Source organism: Sabethes cyaneus, chromosome 1 (genome assembly GCF_943734655.1).
Source record: "Sabethes cyaneus chromosome 1, idSabCyanKW18_F2, whole genome shotgun sequence".
NCBI classification, from domain to species: domain Eukaryota; kingdom Metazoa; phylum Arthropoda; class Insecta; order Diptera; family Culicidae; genus Sabethes; species Sabethes cyaneus.
In genome coordinates, this window is record NC_071353.1 from 99,777,173 (window position 1) to 99,801,276 (window position 24,104).

Genomic DNA, 24,104 nt, shown 5'->3' on the forward strand with positions numbered 1-24,104 from the left:
GGAAGTTTCAAAAATGAATACTTTAGATCTCAGAGTCACTCAATTTCGGTGGACAAGGAGGTATTAATTTTGTCACAAGTCAGAGGGGACAGGTGCTTAAAGAAAACTTTACATCCCCCAAGAAAAAAATCAGAGGGGTTGTGTATAAGATACGACCACGGATGACGTAGTACAACGTTAGTCCGGTTGCATGATTTTGAATATTTTACTAAACTGATTTTTAATCTATCTGTCAATCGACCAAAAGGTGATGTGAAGTCAACCTGCTTACTCATCGGCGGAATATAAGGCCTTTGCAAAATATTTTTTAAGTTTTTGTCACCCCCCCCACCCCCCTTTGGAAATTGACTTGAAAAATCGGGGGGCTAAAAAAAATTTGGAGGATATGAGTATAAAATCAATTGTCCGTGGGTTCTACAGCCTGAAAAACTCGAAAAATGAGTGTACTTAACACTTCTAGCACGAAACAGAAATGGAAATTCGAATTCGGAGTTTCCGAAAATCGTCCAAAAAAATTCTCTCGTTTTTGTCTTCTTTTCGTACATTTTTGCATGGAAAATAATAACGTATATATTAAAAGCAAGAACAGATTTGGTTTTCACGCTTAAACTTTAAATAAAAATGCTTCAAACCCATATTTTTTGCTCGATTAAAAAATTCACTTTGTCCCCCCCCTTTAGTGGCCCAACACCAGAAGGAAAAAAAAATATTTGTAATGGCCTAATTTTACTTTATTCTGAGCCTCATAATTATTTTAACTAAACTAGAAAATTATCAAATACAATATTATTTTTTTAGGCATATCCAGTTCGAAAATGGTCCAGATATTGATCCAAATTTTATATTTTTTGCACCATATCATTATCGAGGCTTTTACCTAATTTCTAAATCCTCCATTGACGCACAGATGATTTTATTGCCAAACCGGGTAATTTTGTAGGGCGGTTGGGCATCACAAAGTTTCACGAGGGTGAGGAAGTTGGCGTTCTTAACCATCAGAAGTGGCTGCTTCTTTTTACTCAGACGAGTCTGATTTTGTGACTACAGGATCCGGTTGAATTTTATTGGCCTTAGGGTTTTCGGTCAGCGCGCTAAAGGTGTTTTGAAGCTTTGGTATATGCTTGATTAACGCGTTTAAACTATTTCTCATCTGAGTTTTGTCAAAACTTATTTATATGGAAAATACAGGACGTTATTTGTCCATGAAAAAAATTTTGATTCCAACCATTTTTACGATGTTGCCTGTAGATAGTTAAGCAGGGATAACCACTTTAAATAGAGTTTGGAATATTAGCTTCGTAACTCAATTCGAAGTTCCAATATTAGAGTTTCCTATACAATAAAGCTATATATAAATCTTCAGAATTGTATTCTCAAATAACTTGTTTCATTCTTCTGTGCATTACTTTTAATGATACAAGAATTGTCCCGTTTAGCATAATTTGGGAATTTTTTTACATAGGGCGAACAAATTGGGAAAATTTTGCTCTACTTATATAGATTACTTATATAGATTATATAGATTACACTTTTGCTTCGTGCTAAAACAAATACGTAAAATCCAATTGAAAAATTTAAGTGTAACTGGTTTTGTGCTAAATGCAAATGAAGCAAAAATAGCTCTTTTTTAAGGGGCATAGTGCCTTTTACACGATATTTTTTACCTAATTACAAATAATTTTTTCTCGATAACGCGAAAGGCATTGAATCGGGTTTTTTGAATTCGAAACATTGCATTTTATACTAATATTTGCAATTTTGTTTTCATAAGGGAACCTCTTCCCCATGCCCCTACGGCTCCTTGAAGATAGTCGTTCAAAAAAACCATGAATTGCGGTACCATGGATTGGCGCTGGGGGGTTTATCCGAATTGAAAAATTCCAAAACGACATGAAAGAACATTAAATTATCTCGTGTTTGATCCATCCTTTTTTAGAATCCGAACACATAACAAAATGGCGGACATTGATACATAAAAGTATGGTTTTTAAGCGAAAAAATTGACTTTAAACATTTCTAAAAAATACAAAAATTACAATATCAAGAAAAGGATGGGTCAAACACTAGATAATTTAGTTGGCTTTCAAATAAAAAAAGAATCATAAGAATTGAGCCGTTCTTGAGATATTTATGGTACCGACTTTCAAAACCTGGTTTCGAGAAAAACGACGTTGAAGTTGTTGTTCGTTCGTTGTTTAATCGCTCCAGACATGCGCGGTACAAATAGCTGTAACTTTGTCAATATTTGGAATTCATGCAAACGACATACGACATGCAAACACATATGGTCAAAATGTTAATCTTTCGAAATAATCAATAAAAAAAATTTAGGTTTTAAAAAATTGAAAAGGTACTATGCCCCCTTAACAGAAGGCAGTTAGTATCCCTCTTATCTTTTGATCCATCTTATCTTTTAATCAATGATGGTTAAAATTTTTGTACAATACTGAGAATAAATTAAGTTTATATTGTTTTAAGCATAAAATGACATATGTTAGCTAACTAATTAGGAAGACTTTTTAGTTTCAAAACTAGAGGCTACAATGTACAAACACTATGAAGCAACTACGAGAAAGTATGAGTGATAGTTAGTTTTATCAATATAATTAAGTTTTTATTTATGCTATAAATCAAGCCTACTTTCAATATCCCGTGCTTATAGATTAATTATAAACGGAGATACTATAGTGACAACAAGCAGTTTTATGGAATATACAACGGCGTGTTCGTTAGTGGTAGGCAATGATAGCTACCGCCAGTGATGTCTCGGAGCGCAAAACTAGGTCCATTCTAAAATCAATACTAGGTCCATTCAAGATCAAAAAAGGGGGTTAACATTTTTAAGGAATTTGAAGATTTTACTGGTTTTACTGAACTTTTAAATACCTAAATTGAAATTAAACATATTTTAGCATCATTTTAAGAGTATTGTTTTATTTCAAACCAGAAGGGTTCCGGATAGTAACAGTTTGAAAATACTCTATGGTGACTGCCAAAACGATGAAAAACAGCTACTTTTAAATAAGCGGCAATAAAGTGGTTTTGGCTATAATTTTAATTTAATTTTAGTATATTTACGTTCAGAAATGATTAAAGATAAACATAAAAGCTAAATACAGTACAAAAACTTGATAATTATATCCTAAAATTCTTATTTAAAAATAGGTCCATTCAAGATCAGAATTCGACTAGGTCCATTTCAAAATCATTTACCCTACAACTACAATGAAAAAAAAAAAAAAAAACAACAAAAATCTAGGTTTTTATCGTATTAATTGTGCTTTATTTCATCACATTTTACGTGACTGACATTCTCTAGCGGTTCTTGCGCTTCTGCGCTTAAAATTATGGTGGCCCACCCATGACTACTCAAGTGGCCCGACCTTTAGCGCGAGGGGATTTTTCTATAGTTTTCGTGCGCAGCACAACACACTTCATACATTTTCAAAATTTACCTTGATAATTGCATTTCATGAATCATTTCTTGAAGAAAAGTTGCACCTGGAAAACTTTTTTTGTAAGATTTAGTCACTGAATTCAATACGGGTGTTTTGAATACGTGATTGAAACTCACAATATTGTGGAAAGTTAGCTATCACAGTAAGAAGTTTTACAATGGTTGTATCATAGATATCATGAGTTACTAAAACTGTAAAATCGTGATGGCCCGACCATAACAGTGGCCCGACGATAACGACAATACCCTAACCCTCTAGCTATTATAGTTGTGGAGATAAAACACAACTTTTGTGAAAACTCACAGTGTTTCACACATTTGACATACTATGCTTTTGATAAATCAAAAGCGTGACAAAATCGGGTAAAAAACGTGACAAAATCGGGTCAAAAACGTGACAAAATCGGGTTACCACTGTATTTGAAAACGTCATTTAAATGTAAAATTTGTGATGCATTTTGAGACATCAGTTTTCGACCCTCAAGACCCAGTTTTCGCCATTCCTGGTACCAGTTTTCGACAATCGCAGAAGCATCGCTTGCACCTTGTTCTACTCTGAAAATTTTTGTATTTTTTCGAAAAATAGAGTAAATTTTCAGTTGAATAATGAAAACAGAATGGATTTCCGCTGAAAAACAATCGGATCATACTGGTTCCCGTGATGTGCTTAGGAACGGTCCATTGAAATTCGCCAATGGTGAAAAATGGATCACATTTAAATCATCTTAATCTGACGACACCAACTAAAAATAATGCGACACCAACTAAAATAAATAATAATCCATCAAGGGTCGTATTATATTGATTCAGGTTGGTTCGAATCTTAGTAGGATGAAGCCACTCGACATCAAGTGACTTTACCATGGGTTTATTCTCAGGCCCCTCATTAGCCTTTCTTCATGCTGAATTCTATGTATATGAATCCCATAAAGCACTCTTGACTGTGCAAAAAAGTCACTCTTACAGTTAAATGTACTGGTCAGCCTCGCTAGGGATGGCTGTAGTTGGAGACAGTACTGGCATTGCGAAGCAAGGCGAGTGAAGTGGAGCTAGCATTGAAGGAAGGGTAAACTCCACTACACTCAATAGCATTCAATAGCGATTATAGCAACAAAAAATGCAGTGCAGGTATAACAGCAAACACCCGGACGATATTACAATAGATCAACGATACTGGTCGTAGTGATGAGTCCACACAGGAAAAAAATATTGGTTCAGTACATAGCGATGTTTAAATTTTTGAATATGGTATGCTAATTATTGCATCCTAAATATCCATAAAAGCCTTGTAAATTACTAGGATGGCGAAAATTAATGCCCTTCCGAAAACTGGTGCCATTACCCTACTTCTCCAACAAATGTCATAGTGGTTTATGTGTCTAATTCAATAAAATGCTAGATTTTGAACTTGACTACGCTGCGCTTTTAAAAAGCGTCTTAAATTTCAATACGATTCCGAATAGAATATTGAAACGAATATATGGTGTGACATCCGCCAATAGATGGACTGATTTGAGTTTTTTTTGAGTTTCGATTATATTACTTTAACAGCTTATGTCATTCGTGGGGTTGGGATTTGAACCCGGGTTCTGATTTGAGCTTTTGTGCTTGTCAGATTGTCTGGCTTTCCACGCATATACATAATATCATCTGTATATAATTAAAATAAGGTGTAAAATATGGCAGAAAGGTGTTCAGTATTTAGTATTCTATTCAAACATTATGCATTTTTGATTAAGGCTTTATCAGCAATATAGAATAATTCGAATTACCATATTGTATAGAAGAAGCAACAATAAACTTTTTTTTGTAGAATATTTTTTGGTTCCATGAGACAAATTCCGGGGCTATCACAGCTGCAAGCTCAATGAACTGCGCACACAACCTACCTACTGTTTCATATTTCATTTCTCCAATATAAAAATACGAGCAGATAAAGCTTTCCACAAAAGATGATGTGACTCTTGATCCTATCAGCACCCAGCAGCGGCCTGGTTATTCATACCGCATGTTATGTAGGTATGTATCAGAACATGCTACTCTTTTTCACGTTCATTTTCGCTCATGTTTTTTCGAGATGAAGCTGGTTATTCTTTTTTTTTTGCTTTTGTATGAACCGTTGAGTTGATTTTATTTGATCTTTTATCATTGCCATGCCACGGGGTTTTCTCTCTACAGCTGTGAGCTCCTGGTCTGCTCGAATGAATGAGTCGAATTTCCTTGCTAGCAAGTTCCCGTTCGATACTCGTTTTATTAATTACAAATATCGTATTTAATGCACTTTGCGTTAAAACAAGATGAAAGTACCTACCATGCGCGAAGTCTTCATCAATTTGGAATGTATCGGAATGCATTAATCTTCATACGAGATGGTGAATAATTGTATTTGTATCTCTTTTGCAGTGCACGTTTTTGGACGCATCCCTAACGCGAGACATTTTATACATCTATCGAACTAGGTATACAGAAATGAATTATAGTATTCAAGTGAAATTGGTAATTATAAATCTTGTTGAATACAAGAAAAACTTTGTTCATTACTGTTAGGTACATGGGACGCTTTACAAACAGGCTGACTGTTGAGAAAAAAAGTCATCATTTTTCATCATCCAATTTAGGAAGGTAATTAGAAATTTTGTTCCGTTTGTTGTATGATATTTCTGGCCGCCTTAGTGGTGCCAGGATGAATACTAATATGCCGCTAAAGGACAGAGCTGGTCAGCTACTGACTGACCGTACAGAACAGCTTAAGCGATAGACTGAACATTTTGAACAACTCCTTCGAGTTTCAAATGTCAGAGACCAACAAAACCAGCAGCATATGACGCCCACAGTTCATCGAAATAATCGCGTCAACTCGGAGGCTCCATTGCTGGATGAAATTTAAGCCGCCATCAAGAGTACAGAATCCAATAGAGCGCCAGGGATAGATTGTATTTTAGCTGAGACGCTCAAAGCTGCCCTATCTTTATCAGCCCAGATGATGCGTCAGCTTTTCAGTAATGTATGGGAAACCGCAACTTTTCCGATGCAGTGAATGCAGGGCATATTGGTCAAAGTCAAAGGAGACCTAACTAAATGCGGTAACTGGCGTGGTATCACGTTGCTCTGTATTACTCTCAAAGCACTCTGTAAGGTATCCCTCAATCGGATCCAGGAAAAGATCGACGCTACTCTCCGGTGGCAGCAAGCCGGATTCCGTGCTGGCCAATCATCTGTAGACTATATCACAACGGTCCGCAATATATTGGAGCAGATCAACGAATTCCAGGATCCTCTTCTGCTGGTGTTCGTTGACTTCCAAAAGGTGTTCGACCGTCTCAACCATGGAAATATCTGGGACGCACTTAGGCGTAGAAGAGTTTCAGATAAGCTAGTCCATCTCATCGAGGCTCAGTACGAGGCATTCTCGTGCAAGGTTTTCCACAATGGCGTCTTGTCCGATCCTATAAGGGTTACTGCTGGCGTGAGACAGGGCTGCATTTTATCACCGCTTCTGTTTCTCATCGTTATGGATGAGATATTAGTTGAATCAATTGACAGTAGACCAAATCGAGGATCGCCTTGGAATCCTCTAACGATGGAGCAGCTGAATGATCTCGACCTAGCTGACGACATTGTCTTGCTCGCACAACGCCAAAACAATATGCAGAGCAAGTTAGATGACCTCTACGAGAGTTCGCAGAGAGTAGGTCTCACAGTCAATGTAGGAAAAACTAAGTCTATGGTAGTAAACACTGACAATTCTACCAACTTCACAGTAGCGAGACAACAAGTTGAGCAAATAGACGCCTTTAAATATCTTGGTAGTCAGACAACGCCCGATGGTGGGACCAAAACTGATATAGCTACACGGATCAGGAAGGCCATTAGTGCCTTCACAGGTCTGCGAAACATTCGGCGCTCAAACCAGATCACTCTACATACGAAAACCCGAGTTTTCAATTCAAACGTTAAATCCGTACCGTTGTATGCCTGCGAAACGTGGTGCGTCTCAGCGGACACAACGCAAAAACTGCACGTATTTATCATCTTATCGGTGCCTGCAATATATCTTTCGTAGTGGCCTGACAACTGGATTTCCAATAAGGAACTCCATCGTCGATGTCATCAATGGCTGATAGCAAAAGAAATTCGTGAACGTAGGTGGAAGTGGATCGGTCACACCTTGAGGAAAGGAGCGATCGAGATCTGCAGAGAACTAGAAGAAGAGAACTCGACTGGAATCCGCATCCGCAAGGACAGCATAGAAGTGGCAGACCCAGAGGCTCATGGCGACACCGCTTAGCCAACGACATCCAGGCTGTAGACGAGAATCTGTCCAAGCGACAAGAAAAAGCTATGGCGGGTAACCGTCAACAGTAGAGGTCTCTGATTTCATCTCTTTGTTCTGCCAGACTATGGACACATAAGTAAGTAAGTCAATTTGCAATTTAGGATAGGTAATTAATTACAGGTCTGCATAACGAACTGCACACGATTTTTCAACTGATTTTTATGGATTTTTCGAGTTTTGTCTAACCCAGAGAAAAATTAGTTCGACAATTTAGCTCGCATGATATTGACGGGTGCTCTCTCTCAAAAATTTAATAAAATTTGAACGCAGCTTGAACGAATGTATACACGAACCAATACACGAACGTGCTTTAGCTATACCTATAAGGCTTGTGTGTGATGCAAAACACGAGAGATAACAAGTCGAAATAGAATACATGTACTTGCCGGCAGAGCTGTCAGGTATTCAAACGATGCAAGGCAGCTCTAACGGAATTACATTCTTACTTTAGAACTCGTATCGAGCAACCTGGCAGCTCTGATTATACGAAGGTATACGAAGGTACCGCGCTCGCTTGCCATTCATCATGTCAACGGACAAATCTTCAAGAACAAACGCCTCCAAAAGCGGCTGTTGTCCTTCTTGACATTTCCCAAAAGTTGGACACTGTTTTGGCCGGATTTAGTATCGGATTTAGCGCTGATCGGCTCGACTTAGACTGATAGAAAAAAAATAATGTTGTTTTCGTACAAACAGATTATAGCCCTCCAACTCCAAATATTCCGGAACTTCGCCCTGTCGATAAATTTTGGGCGATCATCATCATCATTGTTCATCAAAGTTGACACAAAAATTGAGAAAAGTAGTGAAGGTAACAGTGTGGTCGTTTAAGTTATGAGAAGAGGTTCGATAAAGAAATGATGTCAAAATGTAACCATATATAAATAAAATAAGATCAATACTTCGTTTCCAGCAAGTTTGAAGAGAGTCGGACTGAAGGAAAATGTTCGAACCTGTTTTGTGTGTCTAATTAAGCGTCAGTTGCTTACACAACTCAAACGCACATAGTCATTCCCTTAATTTAATGTAGAGGAAACACAATATCGTTAGGATAAATATGAATTTAGAGATAAGTATGGTAGTTCAATTAAACCAACGATCAAATCAAACATTTCAAAAGGTTTTGCCTTGTGTTACAGTCTTTAGTAAATTTGTTTATATTTGGGAGAACGATGATTTATATTTATGGCGTTTTGCTATACACGATAGGATCTTGGTATATATTCTTATGATGTATATTTAATTTATAACTCATCACTTATACTAATAGTGATACGAAACCGTTTAGTGACGTGGCTTACTGTATATATATAGGGGCCCTCCACAATAGATAACTGGTCGCAGTGGAGAATGTACCCAACAAGGAATAAAAAATTTAATTTTAAAATAGATGTTGATATATTAGATGTTGAAAATTTTCATATAAATATATTTTGGATTCATTACAGATTATTATACTGGATGTCAGGTATCAGCATCTTTGGCTCGAGCAGCACGTTCCTGTTGAAAATTGTTGAAAATTTTCATATAAATATATTTTGGATTCATTACAGATTATTATACTGGATGTCAGGTATCAGCATCTTTGGCTCGAGCAGCACGTTCCTCGAGCCAAAGATGCTGATACCTGACATCCAGTATAATAATCTGTAATGAATCCAAAATATATTTATATGAAAATTTTCAACTTCTAATATATCAACATCTATTTTAAAATTAAATTTTTATTCCTTGTTGGATGTCAGGTAACTTAGTGCAGATATTTCGGATTACCTACGAATGGCCGAAACACAAATGGCCGAATCACGAATGGCCGAAACACAAATGGCCGAAACAACGAATGGCATAATATACCAAATGGCCGAATCACAAAAGGCCGAATCACGAATGGCCGAATCGCAAATTACCGAAACACGAATGGCCGAATGTCATATTCGACCGAAAATATTCATAGCCTTCAACCCGTGCAAACGTTGGATACATGCTGTCCTTACTCGCTGCCGCTCGTTCGGACTCAACTAAGGGATAATCCCTAATAGACAGTAAACCTAGGAAAATGCATGCACCTAAATAGTAGTGGTTTCTGCGGGGGGGCTGCCCCCCCGCAGTGGCCGGCGCTTCCGACGACGGGTCACCGGCGCACACTCGCGGCCTACGGCCGTCTCGCCCTGAATCATCTAGGAAACATTTGCTACTAACACAGTAAATACGTCTCGCATCTTATAATGACGATGTATTTATAATCAAGAAATATTTTCGGAATACTTACATAAGTGGAAGGAACCGGAACAACAGGCCATTGTTTAACCCACTCTGTCAAATTTTAAGCCAGTTGACAAGCTACCGCGGACCACAAACAACTTGAAAGCATGGCACCAACGATGGACAACCATTGTTGGTTCCCATCACCTGTCAATGACCAGGATCATCACAGAACTGCGGGTGGAGCAAAGGGCGATAAAGGGGAACATCCTTAGAATTCTTCAGGGGGATGTTCCGAATTCGCGCCGAGAAATAGACGAAAAAATCTACTCGAAATGTGTTAATGCTCACAAAATGAGCAGCAAAAATTTTGTTGACGCAGTTGCGCTTTTATTAAGCGCTAAACAAAGGCGTTCGTAAAGCATGTTTCATTTGTTTAATAGTAGTAGTTTGTTTTTTGTTTGATTAAAGTTATTTGTTATCTACTTGCCAATTCATGGTTTTTTATTGAGTAGTTATTTAGGCTTTCCAAAAAATTTCGGCCTTTCGTGATTCGGCCATTCGTGATTCGGCCTTTCGTGATTCGGCCTTCTGTGACTGTTATTGAAATTCGGCCATTTGGATTTCGGCCATTCGTGATTCGGCCATTTGTGTTTCGGTCATTCGGTACCAGCCCGATATTTCAGGGGGTGATAGAGGACCATTATTTGACGAAAAAAATCCTTCTACGTATATGGTCAATTGTTACAGTCGTTATTTAGTTACTAAAATTTTTAGTTTTCAGCTCTGTTCACCTTAAATTAGCTCTGGTTCAAAAATTATGCTAGCTAGCTCAATTCTGTTGCTTTCATTCAAAAGCTGAGAAATTTTTTTTACTGAAAATTGGTCTTAACCCTCCTACTTCGTGAGATTTAGTAACTTTTTAGAAGCAAAAAGCTGAAAAGATGAAATAAGTGTTTCTCAAGGCGTTTTTAACGAATTTCTCCTGAAAATGTGTGATAAAATGGATTGTTGTTATTCGCCAATTTAAAGCTCTGGTACCGTTCTCCAATTCGTTCTTTATTGCCTATCTTTTTTAGTTTCGTTGCAATTTCATTTTAAGCGTATCGTATTATGTGTTGAATTAGTATCTGAAACTGCAAGAATTCATACATCACGCATAGCACACTAGATTACCGCGTGCGATGAACACAGTCTGACACGTATGACAATTAATAAAACAATAAGAATGTTTTTCATAAATTGAGGGGTCGCCTCAAGTTTTGCTTGCATAATCTTGCAAAACTCAAGCTGCTTAGTTTTATTCGCTGGCAGCAGCTCTTGATCCTGCAGTGTGAAAAGGATGCTTTTTACCCGGTTCAGTAGGTTCCTCACCTCCATGGTGACAAGGGACTGTGCCGCAATTTGCCTTGTGCTTGTTTTGAAATAATTTCCCACGATTCGCAAAATTTTATGGTCAACTGCTGACGCCACTTGCTGATAAGGCTGAGGCTTCTCTCAAGGCCTCGTTGAAAACAACGTTCCTCCTCGGAAGGGACGGTGCGTTGTCATAGACGTCTCTGAATTAAAATCACTGTGCAACAAAATGAACACTTCTGGATTTGTGTTGTGTTTTCATGAACACACTTAGGGCAATATTTTTAAAGTATGTTTGCGGAAACTGACTGATATTTAAGCATATTTTTTGAAGTAAAATATTTTGTGTTGCCAAAACGGATACTTTTGTTACCAAAATCGAGGCATGCCAAAATCGAACCATGCCAAATTCGCAACCCCACTATAATGCAATCGTTTTCAGAAACGTCCCTGAGAGACCCGAGAAATTCTATTAAATTCTATGCTGAAAATCAATGTGTCAGTAATTATCATTTGTTAATAGTTATTTACGATAGATTTCGGACATTGACGTACGATTTGGTGCTAACTGGGGAATTGTTGCTAACATGCTGGGTGTTTGCAAATCAGCAGTTTGCGCTTCCGCAGATTCGGCTATTGATGACGTATCGTGTTTTATGAACTCCGACAATTCTATAACATTTATCTACTTCTAGCATGTTTCTACGATAATAAGTTGATCTGGACATTTTAGATAACGATGCAAATTCAATGATTTGACTTGGTTATTGCAGATTTAGTGCTACTCTAACTGAATATGAAATATTTTTTTTTTGAATATTAATACCTCTACTGGGTACTTGATCCTGTAATCACTGACGAACTGACGTGACACAAGCGACGTACTTTTGACCGAACAGTAACCGCCACTTCAAACAAGCGATCACTAATGTCAAAAGATCAAATTGACAACTCGCCAAGTGACGTTTGTATTCGCTGTCAGTAGCGCTCTTGTCAAAATCTTTCAAGTGGGTAGCAAAGCAATTCTGAACAAAAACGATGGGCAGAAAATGTGAAGTACATTCGTGTTTTAATAATGATGCTAAAAACTGTGGGAAATCTTTTTACAAATTTCCGTATTGCGAAAAAACGTAAGTACCATTTTATACATTATGGCAAAAAATGAAAAGTATCTTGTTCTTTACGGATAGCTGCTACGAATGGGTGAAATTTTGCGATTCCGATGAGTTATTGCGATTATTTCGTAGTGCTGGATCCACGCCTCTAAAACAAAAAAAAATCTGTTCAGATCACTTTGAAGTGCAGTCACTGCGTGATCCTCATCGAAAGGATAAAGGGTAAGCAGTCATTTAGGATAGAAACCTTTATTTACTGTTGTATATTTTAGCCTTAAAATTGGAGCGATTCCGTCAGTCGGTAAAAAACAAACAATCGTTCAACCATTTACATCGAATGACCAACAAGACTACTTCGAATATGAATATCTTGACGATTCGATGGAACTTCGACACGGAGCAGACTCTACTGAATGCAATAATAATGCTTTGGAAGATGTATTAGATGATCCGCAAATAGGTTGGGGCGAAGTTACCGTCGAAGAAAACAGCATACTTTTTGACCATTTACGAATGCTTCCGATATCGAACGAAGTCAACGCTGAACCTATCCCAAACCTGTCGTCTACTCATACAAATATCGAGGCAATAGATTTGAAGGAAGCGTGTGTTCTGCAACATGTTTCGGAACAGCTGACTAATGATGTGGCCCAGACTTCCGGCGAAAATTTCGAATCAGCATTGGATACTGTCTACAAAAAATTATACGAGCGAGAAAAAGGCAAGCAGCGAATATTAGAACTAGAAGTAACAAAACTTAAAAAAAATCTGCAATTATGTAAGCGTACAAGTGCCAGACGTAAACAGTCTCTACTGAAATGTAAGCAAACTATTCGTTTGAAAAATCGCTGCATAAGGCTGCTTAAAAAAAACAGTGTTATCGCCAGCAAATTGCTGAGTAAATTGAAGCAGAATCCAATATTATACAATAGTTTAGGAAATTTATGTCAGGCTTCAAAAAGAAGGAGATATAATATGCATGCAAAGAAATTTGCACTATCCACCTATTTGTGTGGCCCACGAGTTTACCGTATGATAAAACGCACGAAAGTATTGTGTTTGCCCTCGAAGCGCACGATAAAACGCTGGACAGAAGCAGTTAAAATTCTTCCAGGACTGAATCAAACTATTTTACAGCAAATGAAATCAAAGGTGAAACATTATTCGAAACTGGAAAGGGCAGTCGTGATAGCCATTGATGGAATGAAAATTAAATCTTCGTTGAGTTACTCTGCTAAAAATGACATGTTTTGTGGATTTCCAGACTCCGGCTATAAGCAAAAGATCGAAAAAAAACAATCCGCAAAAGCTGGCTTCAGAAGCTGTGGTCATCATGGTTAGAGGCATTTTTAAGAAATTCAAACAGGTAACTATCTAGTTTTTAGATTTTGGAATAATTTACCTGTGGATATCGTTACTCTTCCAATATAAACTAATGCTTCCCTCAAACATGCTTGCTTTACCTTTTACATCAGGGTCTAGGATACTTCTTAACACATAACACGTTGGGAGCTGACGAACAGTTAAATATTGTTACAAAATCAGTACAGGCTCTTAGGGAAATCGGCTTAACCCCAATTGTTCTTGTTATGGATCAGTTTGCTACGAATATTAAAATGGCCAAAATAGCTGGTGCCACCATTGATAAACCGTACATAGAAGTAGAAGGAGAAAGAGTATATGTGATGTGGGACTCACCCCATCTTATTAAAAGCGCAAGAAATATGCTTAATATGCTTAGCACAATGCAATATTCGAAAAAAAAATTGCTTGTTTTGAAGACATCATATCTTTATACAACGTTGATTCTGTAGCTAATCCCCGATTAGTTCCGCGTTTGAGTGACAAACATATTACGGTTCCACCTTTTTCTTCAATGAACGTTTCATTAGCCACGAGAACTCTTAGCCAATCTGTTGCCAATGGTCTCCGTTATTATACAAACACAGGTGAACTTCCAGCTCGATGCCTCGATACTGCAGAGTTCATAGAATTTCATGATATACTCTTCGATATTTTTAACAGCAAAAGTCATGAGTGTTCTACAAAAGTAAGTATAAGTCACGCGGCGAGACATATGTGTAGATTTAGATGTAAACTTAATGATTAAATTCTTAAAGCCTTTTAAGGGAGCAATAAAGAGTCATTCGGTTCACTGGAATTTTCTGCAGCATGCTAAAGAGATACTTACTAACATGAGCTATACCACTAACACATGTTTTGATTTTATTGAAGTAATAATGCTTGATAGCAACTGAATGAATAGCAAAATTGATTTGGTATTGTATTTCAGGCGGATTCAGCATCTAAACATCTCAGATTGCTTCAACGTCATCCAAACTATATTAGGGGGCTTATGAGCAACATAAATTCGATCATGCTAGTATGGCAGGAGCTGCACAATCACCATGAAGCTGAATCATTGTGCACTAATAGCTTATGTCAAGATTTCCTTGAAAACATGTTTTCGGAAGTACGTCGTCGCTGCGGTGGAAATGATACTCCTGACGCCCAGCAGTTTGGAGCAGCATTCAAATACACAATTGTAGAATCTAATATCAAACATTTTGATGGAATGATTTGTGAGCCAGACGATCTATCATCATTGACATGTGACGCTGAATTGGACGTTAAAACACACGATCGAGCATTCAGGCCTGATGAATACAGGTTTACTCCGCTAGATACCACAACGCAATTAGAAATACCAGTCAAAGAACTTAATGGACTTATATATGGGTCATTCCACAGGAAATTTACAGTCAAATTTTTTTTTCTCTTCGGAATATTTTTTTTACGTTCTTTGTTCAAAAAAAATCGACACGTATTTTTGTATTTCGATGTCACTGTTGGAATTCGCAAGATATGATTTTTTAAAGTATTGTAATCTGGAAAAATCACTATTTTTTAAATACTGATTGTAAACATTGTTTGTAATATCAAAAAATGACTTTCTACCAGATGTGTTCACTATTCCACAAGCTTTCAAAATTGGTATACCATACCTCCTCTCGATTGTTTTTCAATAGTTAAATAGTGCATTTTTATAAACAATTGCAATTTTTTCAAAGTTGGAACTTTTTTTTCTCTTTTTTTTTTTCTGTTGGAAAATATTTGTTCATCTTTCTCGAAAAAGCATGCAAAATTTGGAAATGGAGAAATGAAAACTCTAGAAGTTATGAATTTTTATATCGAAGCCCGCACGTTAATGCAAACGAGAGGACGAACACGCGTGCTTCAACGACACGTTACACTTAATAGCATCAAAGGCGGCCTCGTTATGAAGCTGCCCGTGGGTTAGAACATCGATTGAGCATAACCGCTCGCTTCACATTGACACACGCGCTGAGACATAAAAACTCATAACTTCCAGAGTTTTCATTTCTCCATTTCCAAATTTTGCATGCTTCTTCGAGAAAGATGGACAAATATTTTAAAATAAAAAAAATCGAGAAAAAAAAGTTCCAACTTTGAAAAAATTGCAATTGTTTATAAAAATGCACTATTTAACTATTGAAAAACAATCGAGAGGAGGTATGGTATACCAATTTTGAAAGCTTGTGGAATAGTGAACACATCTGGGAGAAAGTCATTTTTTGATATTATAAACTATGTTTACAATCAGTATTTAAAAAATAGTGATTTTTCCAGATTACAATACTTTAAAAAATCATATCTTGCGAATTCCAACAGTAACATCGAAATACAAAAATACGTGTCGATTTTTTTTGAACAAAGAACGTAAAAAAAATATTGCGAAGAGAAAAAAAATTTTGACTGTAAATTTCCCGTGGAATGACCCATATATAATAGGGGCTGCATCGAAGAAATTAAACCACCCTAAATGCAAGAAAATGTTAACGCAGCAACGTGATAAGCTTTCATGGGACGATGAAATCTTTGATTTTTGCAAGATCAAAGAAAAATCTTCGAAGTCCTCACTTACTATTCCTAGTAACAAATTGTATACCATAGGAATTCTATGCTACGCAACGTTTAAACAAAAATTAAAAACTTTTCTGTACCAGAATAAATCTGGAGTCAAAACTCGAATGAAGGACTACATTAAATACGACTATTTTGCTGATTCCGGCTGTAAGAAATGCTTCGATGTCATCATAGACAAGATATTTAATACTCTCATTCAAGGGTTTATCAAGCGAACAAAAGCAATCAATTCCGAAATTTATAAATCTAAAAGACGATTCAAACGTAACAGTAAAGCTGCACGGATGTGCCTGCCTCTGTAATTATATAACATCAATCAACTGTACCTAACAAATATATAGATATGTATAGGTATCATATTTGACTCAGTTTTCTTAAAACATATCCTTTAATGAAAGATATCATTACACTTGTTTAAGTTATTAACTTGTACAGAGTAGATTGAACACGCTATTCCACTTCGTCAAATTATATAACCACTACTGAGGATAATTCTTTATATGCCATTCAAATTTTTAAATAAAAATCCTTTAATGTATTTAATATATTAACATATCAAACAAAAATAGACAAACATCTTTCATAACTCATAATTCGTCAATTTCTATTCTATTACTACTACAATTGATTCTTTATGCAATCTTTTTGGTTCGTCCAATCGCGGAGTGCTACTACGGCCAGTCTACTTAAGTTAAGCTTTAAACTTATACTAAGCAATAAAATTTTTGAACTTGGGTTCATCACGAACTTTTCGGTCTGCGTAACTAATTTTACACGATGAGAAATCAAAAACTTACACCTATACTAGCACCTATACGTAATTGTTTCAGAACGACAGCGCAGGAATGTTACAAGAATAATTATTCCATTTCAGTCTGAATACTCCAGAATACGTAATCTTCTGTTCGATGCGCGGAAGGAAACTCACCGGACAAAGGTTCACTTAACCGGGCACTTCTTAGCCCATTCCAAATACTACCGCTGCTGGTATCAGCTGGCAAAGAGCCATCGCCACCGCCACACTAAAAATTTCATGTCGGCGAACAAACACTGATTGGCCAGGTTTATAAAACATAAGCAGCTCCACTACGGTAATGGTCACCTAAGCGATGCCATACTCACGGCAGGATTACAGCAGAGTTGATCCATTTAACCTTTTTCTGCTGCTTATTGGTGGCAGCAGCAACTGAAACTACAATTATAAATCCGTTGCTGTGCGTTGGCTGGTTCAGCTTTTGGTGGCACGGCGCAGAAAGATCAAAAGGTACCAATATTATACATTGACGCAGATACAACTGCAGAAATGGTTAACCGGTGAGTCCGTCGTGGAACCTCTGCCATCCTTGAGTGTATTAATATTAACTTCGCTGTGCTGCTGATGAAGAACCTTTTTGTATTTCCTGTGCATTTGAATATCTAGTGTCGATTCCACTCAATCAATCTGACCGATCTGGTAAAACAATGGCGTTAAAAATATGCAGCATCACTTTTAGACACAAATTACCGTTATTTATACTTTGTTCCAGGAAGATTTCTAGTCCCGAAAGGTTGTAAATCCTTTTAAGATTGATACACCTTTGCGAAAAAAAACTTATGTTTTTGTTTACATTTGCGCTGTACTTTGTTGGTTATATGAAACCAATAAAGCAACGGAAGGTGCGGTGGTCAGGGTTATTGAAAAAAATTGCGTTTGTGGCTTAAAAATTATTCTATAAGCTTGAAAAATAAAAATTTTTGTTTCATATATTTAATCCTCAAGTATTGTTAGTTAAACATTAGTTTGTATGGATGTATGAAGTGCAGTACATTATCTATGATTATTTTGGTTTATATCAACGAATTAGTTTTTATTCACCTATATCTGTCTTATCTATACCTATAAAGAAGGATTTCTGTCTGTCTGTCTGTCTGTCTGTCTGTCTGTCTGTCTGTCTGTCTGTCTGTCTGTCCTGTGTTCCTTATAGAATCAAAAACTACTGAACCAATCGGCGTGAAAATTTGCATGTAGAGGTTTTTGGGGCCAGGAAAGGTTTTAGTGATGGTTAGAGACCCCTCCCCCCACTAAGAGGGGGGGCTCCCATACAAATGAAACACAAATTTCTGCATAACTCGAGAACTAATCAAGCAAATAGAACCAAATTTGGCATGTGGGTGTTTTCGGTGACAAGAATTTATTCTAGGGTAATTTGAGACCCCTCCCCTCTTTATAAGGGGAATTATAACTCCTCTCCCCTTTAAGAGGGGGGGTTTCCATACAAATTTCCTCATAACTCGAGAACTAATCAAGCAAATGGAACCAAATTTGGCATGTGAAAGTTTTCGAGGGCAAGAAAATTTTCTATGTTGAATTAGGACCCCTCCTCACTTTAAGAGGGGGGGCTCCTGTACAAATGAAATACCAATTTCCTCATAACTCGAGAACTAATCAAGCAAATGGAACCAAATTTGGCATGTGTGTGTTTTTGGAGACAAAATTTTTTTCTATCATGAATTGGGACCCCTCCCCACTTTAAGTGGGGGGGGGGCTCCTATACAAACAAAATACAAATTTCCTTATAACTCGAGAGCTAATCCAGCAAATGGAACCAAATTTGGCATGTAGGTGTTTTTGGAGGCAAGATTTTTTTCTATGATGAATAAGAACCTCTCCCCACTTTAAGAGGGGGGGCTCCTATACAAATGAAATACAAATTTCCTCATAACTCGAGAACTAATCAAGCAAATAGAACCAAATTTGGCATGTGGGTGTTTTCGGTGACAAGAATTTATTCTATGGTAAATTGAGACCCCTCCCTCTTTATAAGGGGAATTGTAACTCCTCTCTCCTTTAAGAGGGGGGGCTTCCATACAAATTTCCTCATAACTCGAGAACTAATCAAGCAAATGGAACCAAATTTGGCATGTGAAGGTTTTCGAGGGCAGGAAAATTTTCTACGGTGAATTAGGACCCCTCCCCACTTTAAGAGGAGGGGCTCCTGTACAAATGAAATACAAATTTCCTCATAACTCGAGAACTAATCAAGCGAATTGAACCAAATTTGGCATATGTGTGTTTTTGGAGACAATTTTTTTTTCAATGATGAATTGGGACCCCTCACCACTTTAGGAGGGGGGGTCCTATACAAACGAAATACAAATTTCCTCATAACTCGAGAACTAATCCAGCAAATGGAACCAAATTTGGCGTGTAGGTGTTTTTGGAGGCAAGAATTTTTTCTGTGATGAATTAGGACCTCTTCCACATTAGGAGGGGGGGCTCCAATACAAATGAAATACAAATTTCCCCATAACTCGAGAACTAATCAAGCAAATAGAACCAAATTCGGCATGTGGAGGTTTTTGGAGACAAAAATATTTTCTACGGTAAATTAGGATCCTTCCACACTTCAAGAGGGGGGGCTTCTACACAAATGAAATACAAATTTCCTCATAATTCGAGAACTAATCAAGCAAATGGAACCATATTTGGCATGTGGGTGTTTTTGGAGGCAACCATTTTTCCCATTATAAATTAGGACTTCTTACCTTTTTAGGAGGGGGGGTGGCTCCCATTCAAACGAAATACAAATTTGCTCATAACTTTAGAACTAATCAAGCAAATGGAACCAAATTTGGCATGTGAGAGTTTTAGATGTCATAATTTTTTTTCTGTGGTGTATTACGACCCCTTTCCCTTTTAAGAGGGTGGGCTCCCATACAAATGAAATACAAATTTCCTTATAATTTGAGTACTAATCAAGCAAATGGAACCAAATTTAGCATGTAGGAGATTTTTGAGTCTTGAATTTATTTTATGATAGTTAGAGACCTCTCACCCCTGTGGTAGGGGGATATGGACTCTCATCAAGGGGTCGGTCACTCGGCACAGCCGTTTTTATGTTAGGCGACTTGAAACGAACCGAGCTGTGCCGATGCTGTACCGAAAGTGCCGAACTGCAAGATTTGTTAAATTCGTTAAAATCTGATAGATCTGGCAACCGTGCGAGATGATTTTGACAACTGGCAGTGCTCCCATTTCATATGTAAAATTGAACCGGAGGTGTGTAAAACCCTATATATGTTATTTTTATAAGGCTTTAGAGGTGTGCCGTTTGATATCTCTGCAGTGCCGGGGCACTATGTGCTGAGTGTCCGATCCCTTGACTCTCATACAAATAAAACAGAATTTTTTGCGAAACTCAAAAACTAATCCAACTCGAGAAATTCGAGACTCTTCCATAAAACATTAATCAATAACAAGACCACAAAAACTATCTATAGTAACACTAGATCATTCAGGACGAGCCGGTCGCGAGTGTTGCCGGTGACCCGCCGTCGGAAGCGCCGCCCACTGGGGGGCTTGCAAAACTCGAGATAGTGACAAAGATCATCCGAGATTCATGATTTATGTACAACACAGGTTAATTTGTGGCAATACGAAGTTTGTCGGGTCAGCTAGTTGAAAATAAATAGCGATTCGTTAAACAGATGGCGGTACCGTTTTAACGTATTTAAATTTGAAATTGAGGTCAGAAATTTTCAAGGGAAATGTGTGGGATGGCATGTCGGTTCGTCGGTGCTGTAATATCAAATAGGTAAAAAATAATTTTTCATGGTTTTGATTTCATATGAAAAAAACAGATTTTCAGGATTTTAATATCAAATTAAAGTTATTACAATTCGTGATATTTATTGATATATTAATCGTTAAGTATATATCTCTCATTAGAAGTGATATGAAGCAGCTATAATGGTTGTACATATACAAGCAAGAAGTGTCACATTCATTTCGTGCAAAAAATTTGAGTACTTGCGGATATAATTCTTACAAAAATTAGAAATAAAGTGTGCAACGTTGTTTCTTTGTTGATAATAAAACAAAAATATGTACATACCAAAAGTATAAATATTCATGTTATTATGCATTATGCAGTAAACCTTTACTGCCTCATATATAACTGTTACTTGCGCTACTTTTTCTACCGAAAATATGAACAATTAAATTTTCTGCTTTTATTATTTATTACTGACACAGACATTGAATTATATTACCAGTCTGTATGTGTCAGATGAGCCAACATTTTCATAATCTTCATCTTCATAATCCTACACAAACAAAGGCAAACCACAGGCCACAGGCTGAAAACCTCTGGAATAACGAATAACAAAATCCTACACAAAACATATTAAAACCGTTTAAAAAAAACTGCCTGGCCAAAATATATATTTCAACTGGTCAAAATATATTCAGCATGGCCAAAATACATATTTTGATAGTCAACGATATGACTAAGTTTTGCGCACGTTTTCTGGATATATTTCGACACATTCGTTGTGCGAAGGAGGGTTCAATTTATCTATGATACTGAAACTGTTCTGAAATTTGTCGAAATTTGAATTTCTTTTCATTAAAAGAAAAAAGACGTATGTCCTCCAGGTGGCCAAAATATATATGTTACCCTAGATATCAATTTTAAACAAGTAGTTTGCACAATTGTTCCCGTAAACACTTACAGTGTGGTATTTGATATTTTCGAGTTTTCTAACCGAAGACAGAATATCGAATTTAATAATCCATGATACAGTACAGTATACAATAAAAGTGCTTTTGTACATATTGATTGATCGAGCAGTGAATCTACTTGTCTCTGACTCTGTCGCGGTCGAACATAAACTATTTTATTAAAGTGGAAGAGCGTTTGGTGAGCAGAAGGGTAGACTGGATGAAACTGTGAAACTATATTGGCCAAAAATACATTGCGTAATATATTTTTGACCTCATATCGAAATTTCGCAGTTACGTCCAGTCTACCATTCTTCTCATCAAACGCTCCTCCACTTTAATAAAATAGTTTAAAATATCGCTAAATACTGATAATCTACAAAAGAATGCATGAACCTCATGCTTGCAACATTTTATTGTGATGAATGTACATTTTAATGAGCGAATTCGCAATATAAGTTAGGCTGATAACCGAGTAGTTTGAATGTCATCGTGTCAATGTCAAGTAGTCATGAAATTTTCCACAATAATGGGTCAATAGGTCTGTGCTAAAAAGGAGAAAGGAAAAAAATATTTCCGGCACTACGTACCGGTTAAGATAGTCTGTATTAAAGTAGATTTAAAATGTCATATCACGTATAGGCAATCTATTAATGCCAATAGGGTGTAGCGTAGATAGATGTATATATTATACAGTCAGTCCACAATCATGGGTCACACACATTTGTGGGTCATTTCAGCTTTAGCTGCCAATTTCCGTTTAAATATTACCTAATAATTGATCAAATTATTAGTTCTACCTATGAGTAACAAATTTGTCAATCAATTGGTATAACATTCATGCATTAATCGGTAGTTAAAGTTAAAATGACCCACAATTGTGTGTGACCTATGATTGTGGACTGACTGTACTATTGCAGCAGTTGATTGGAAAAGTTTCTGAAGGACGACGCTGTACCACTTGCTCTAAATATTGGTTGAGTAATTTTCGCTTACCATCTAGAACTTCTGTAGAATTATATACAGTGCTCGTTTCTAGTAGAGCAAAGGAATCAGTCGCCGTTTCGTGGACCTCTACGATCACCTTTTCTGGTCCTTCCGCCCAGCCGGTGTCCCATTCTGGCAAGAAAGAAAAGCAATGTATTCCGGGTCAGCGATACTGGAGGTGTAGGTCTGTTAAATATATGAAGAGAGAACCAACAAAAGGGCAAGCGTAAACAAACCGGGTGAGAGTTGATTTTCCTATGCTGACCTAGCAAAGAATAACTCTCACTTGTTTTGTTTACATTTGCGACATTCATCCTTCTAGATCTAGATATATGCATTTAATACAGCACTGGTTCGCTAATTGCACGAATGAGGCGATGCGATTAGCGAATTTCGTTTTTTAATTACACGATGGTTGCCAATATTCACAGGTACTCAAAATTTTGGGAAAAACATTTAAATTTTTACAAACGAACTAAAAGTTTAATGAATATGTGTTCAATTAGTCAAAGTTCAGCCAAATTTGCATGAATTTGTTTGTAATGTATCTACGTAATGCAGAGATAGAGAGTTTGCATTCGGCAACGCTGCATTTTTGTTTATAGCAACCACCTGGAAAACCACGTGTAGTTTGACAGTTAACTGTTTTTAGTTGCACGATCGTGCAACTAGCGGACGTGGAATTAAAAGACAGTGCGACTAGAGGACGTGCAATTAGCGCACAAGTGCTGTACCTAGTTTCATACCTGGTACTTCCTGACTGTGTTCTGGTTGATGATCATTTAAACTGTCGTAGTCCAGTTTGATCTGAAAATAAGTGCAAATTGTAAAGACACATGATATTACAAAACAAAAAGTTAACAAAATGATTGAAGCAAATGATTGTAGATATTACAGTCATTCATGTTACGTACACTCCATCGCGTATGCATACCGTGGATCACCTTCGACCGTTTTTTATCTGAATATTTTTTAATTTGAGCCCCGCTAATTTGCACGACGTAGGGTAACCAACGTATTTTGGACCCCATCAGCAGCGATACATAATTTGGTCACTTACAACAAAATCAAATGGAAGTGTCTCAATTATGTACCTACACCTGCTAAGGGGGTCCAAAATAAGTTGGTTACCCAACATGGTACAAAATGGTTTATACATAATACTCAACCACATCGTTTGCTTATGAAGGCAATATTTACAATTTGATGAATTAAACAAGG

General features: G+C 37.0%; 1 protein-coding gene across 1 annotated transcript in view; it reads right to left on the reverse strand.

Moving 5' to 3' along the window:
• Positions 1-24,104, reverse strand: part of LOC128732934 (uncharacterized) — a 198,338-nt gene that overhangs the window by 17,721 nt on the left and 156,513 nt on the right. The window contains exons 2-3 of the mRNA XM_053826408.1: positions 23,630-23,690; positions 22,893-23,015 (exon numbers count right to left, since the gene is read on the reverse strand). Of these exons, the coding sequence (XP_053682383.1) occupies positions 22,893-23,015; positions 23,630-23,690 (184 nt within the window). The remainder of the gene's footprint in view (positions 1-22,892; positions 23,016-23,629; positions 23,691-24,104) is intronic.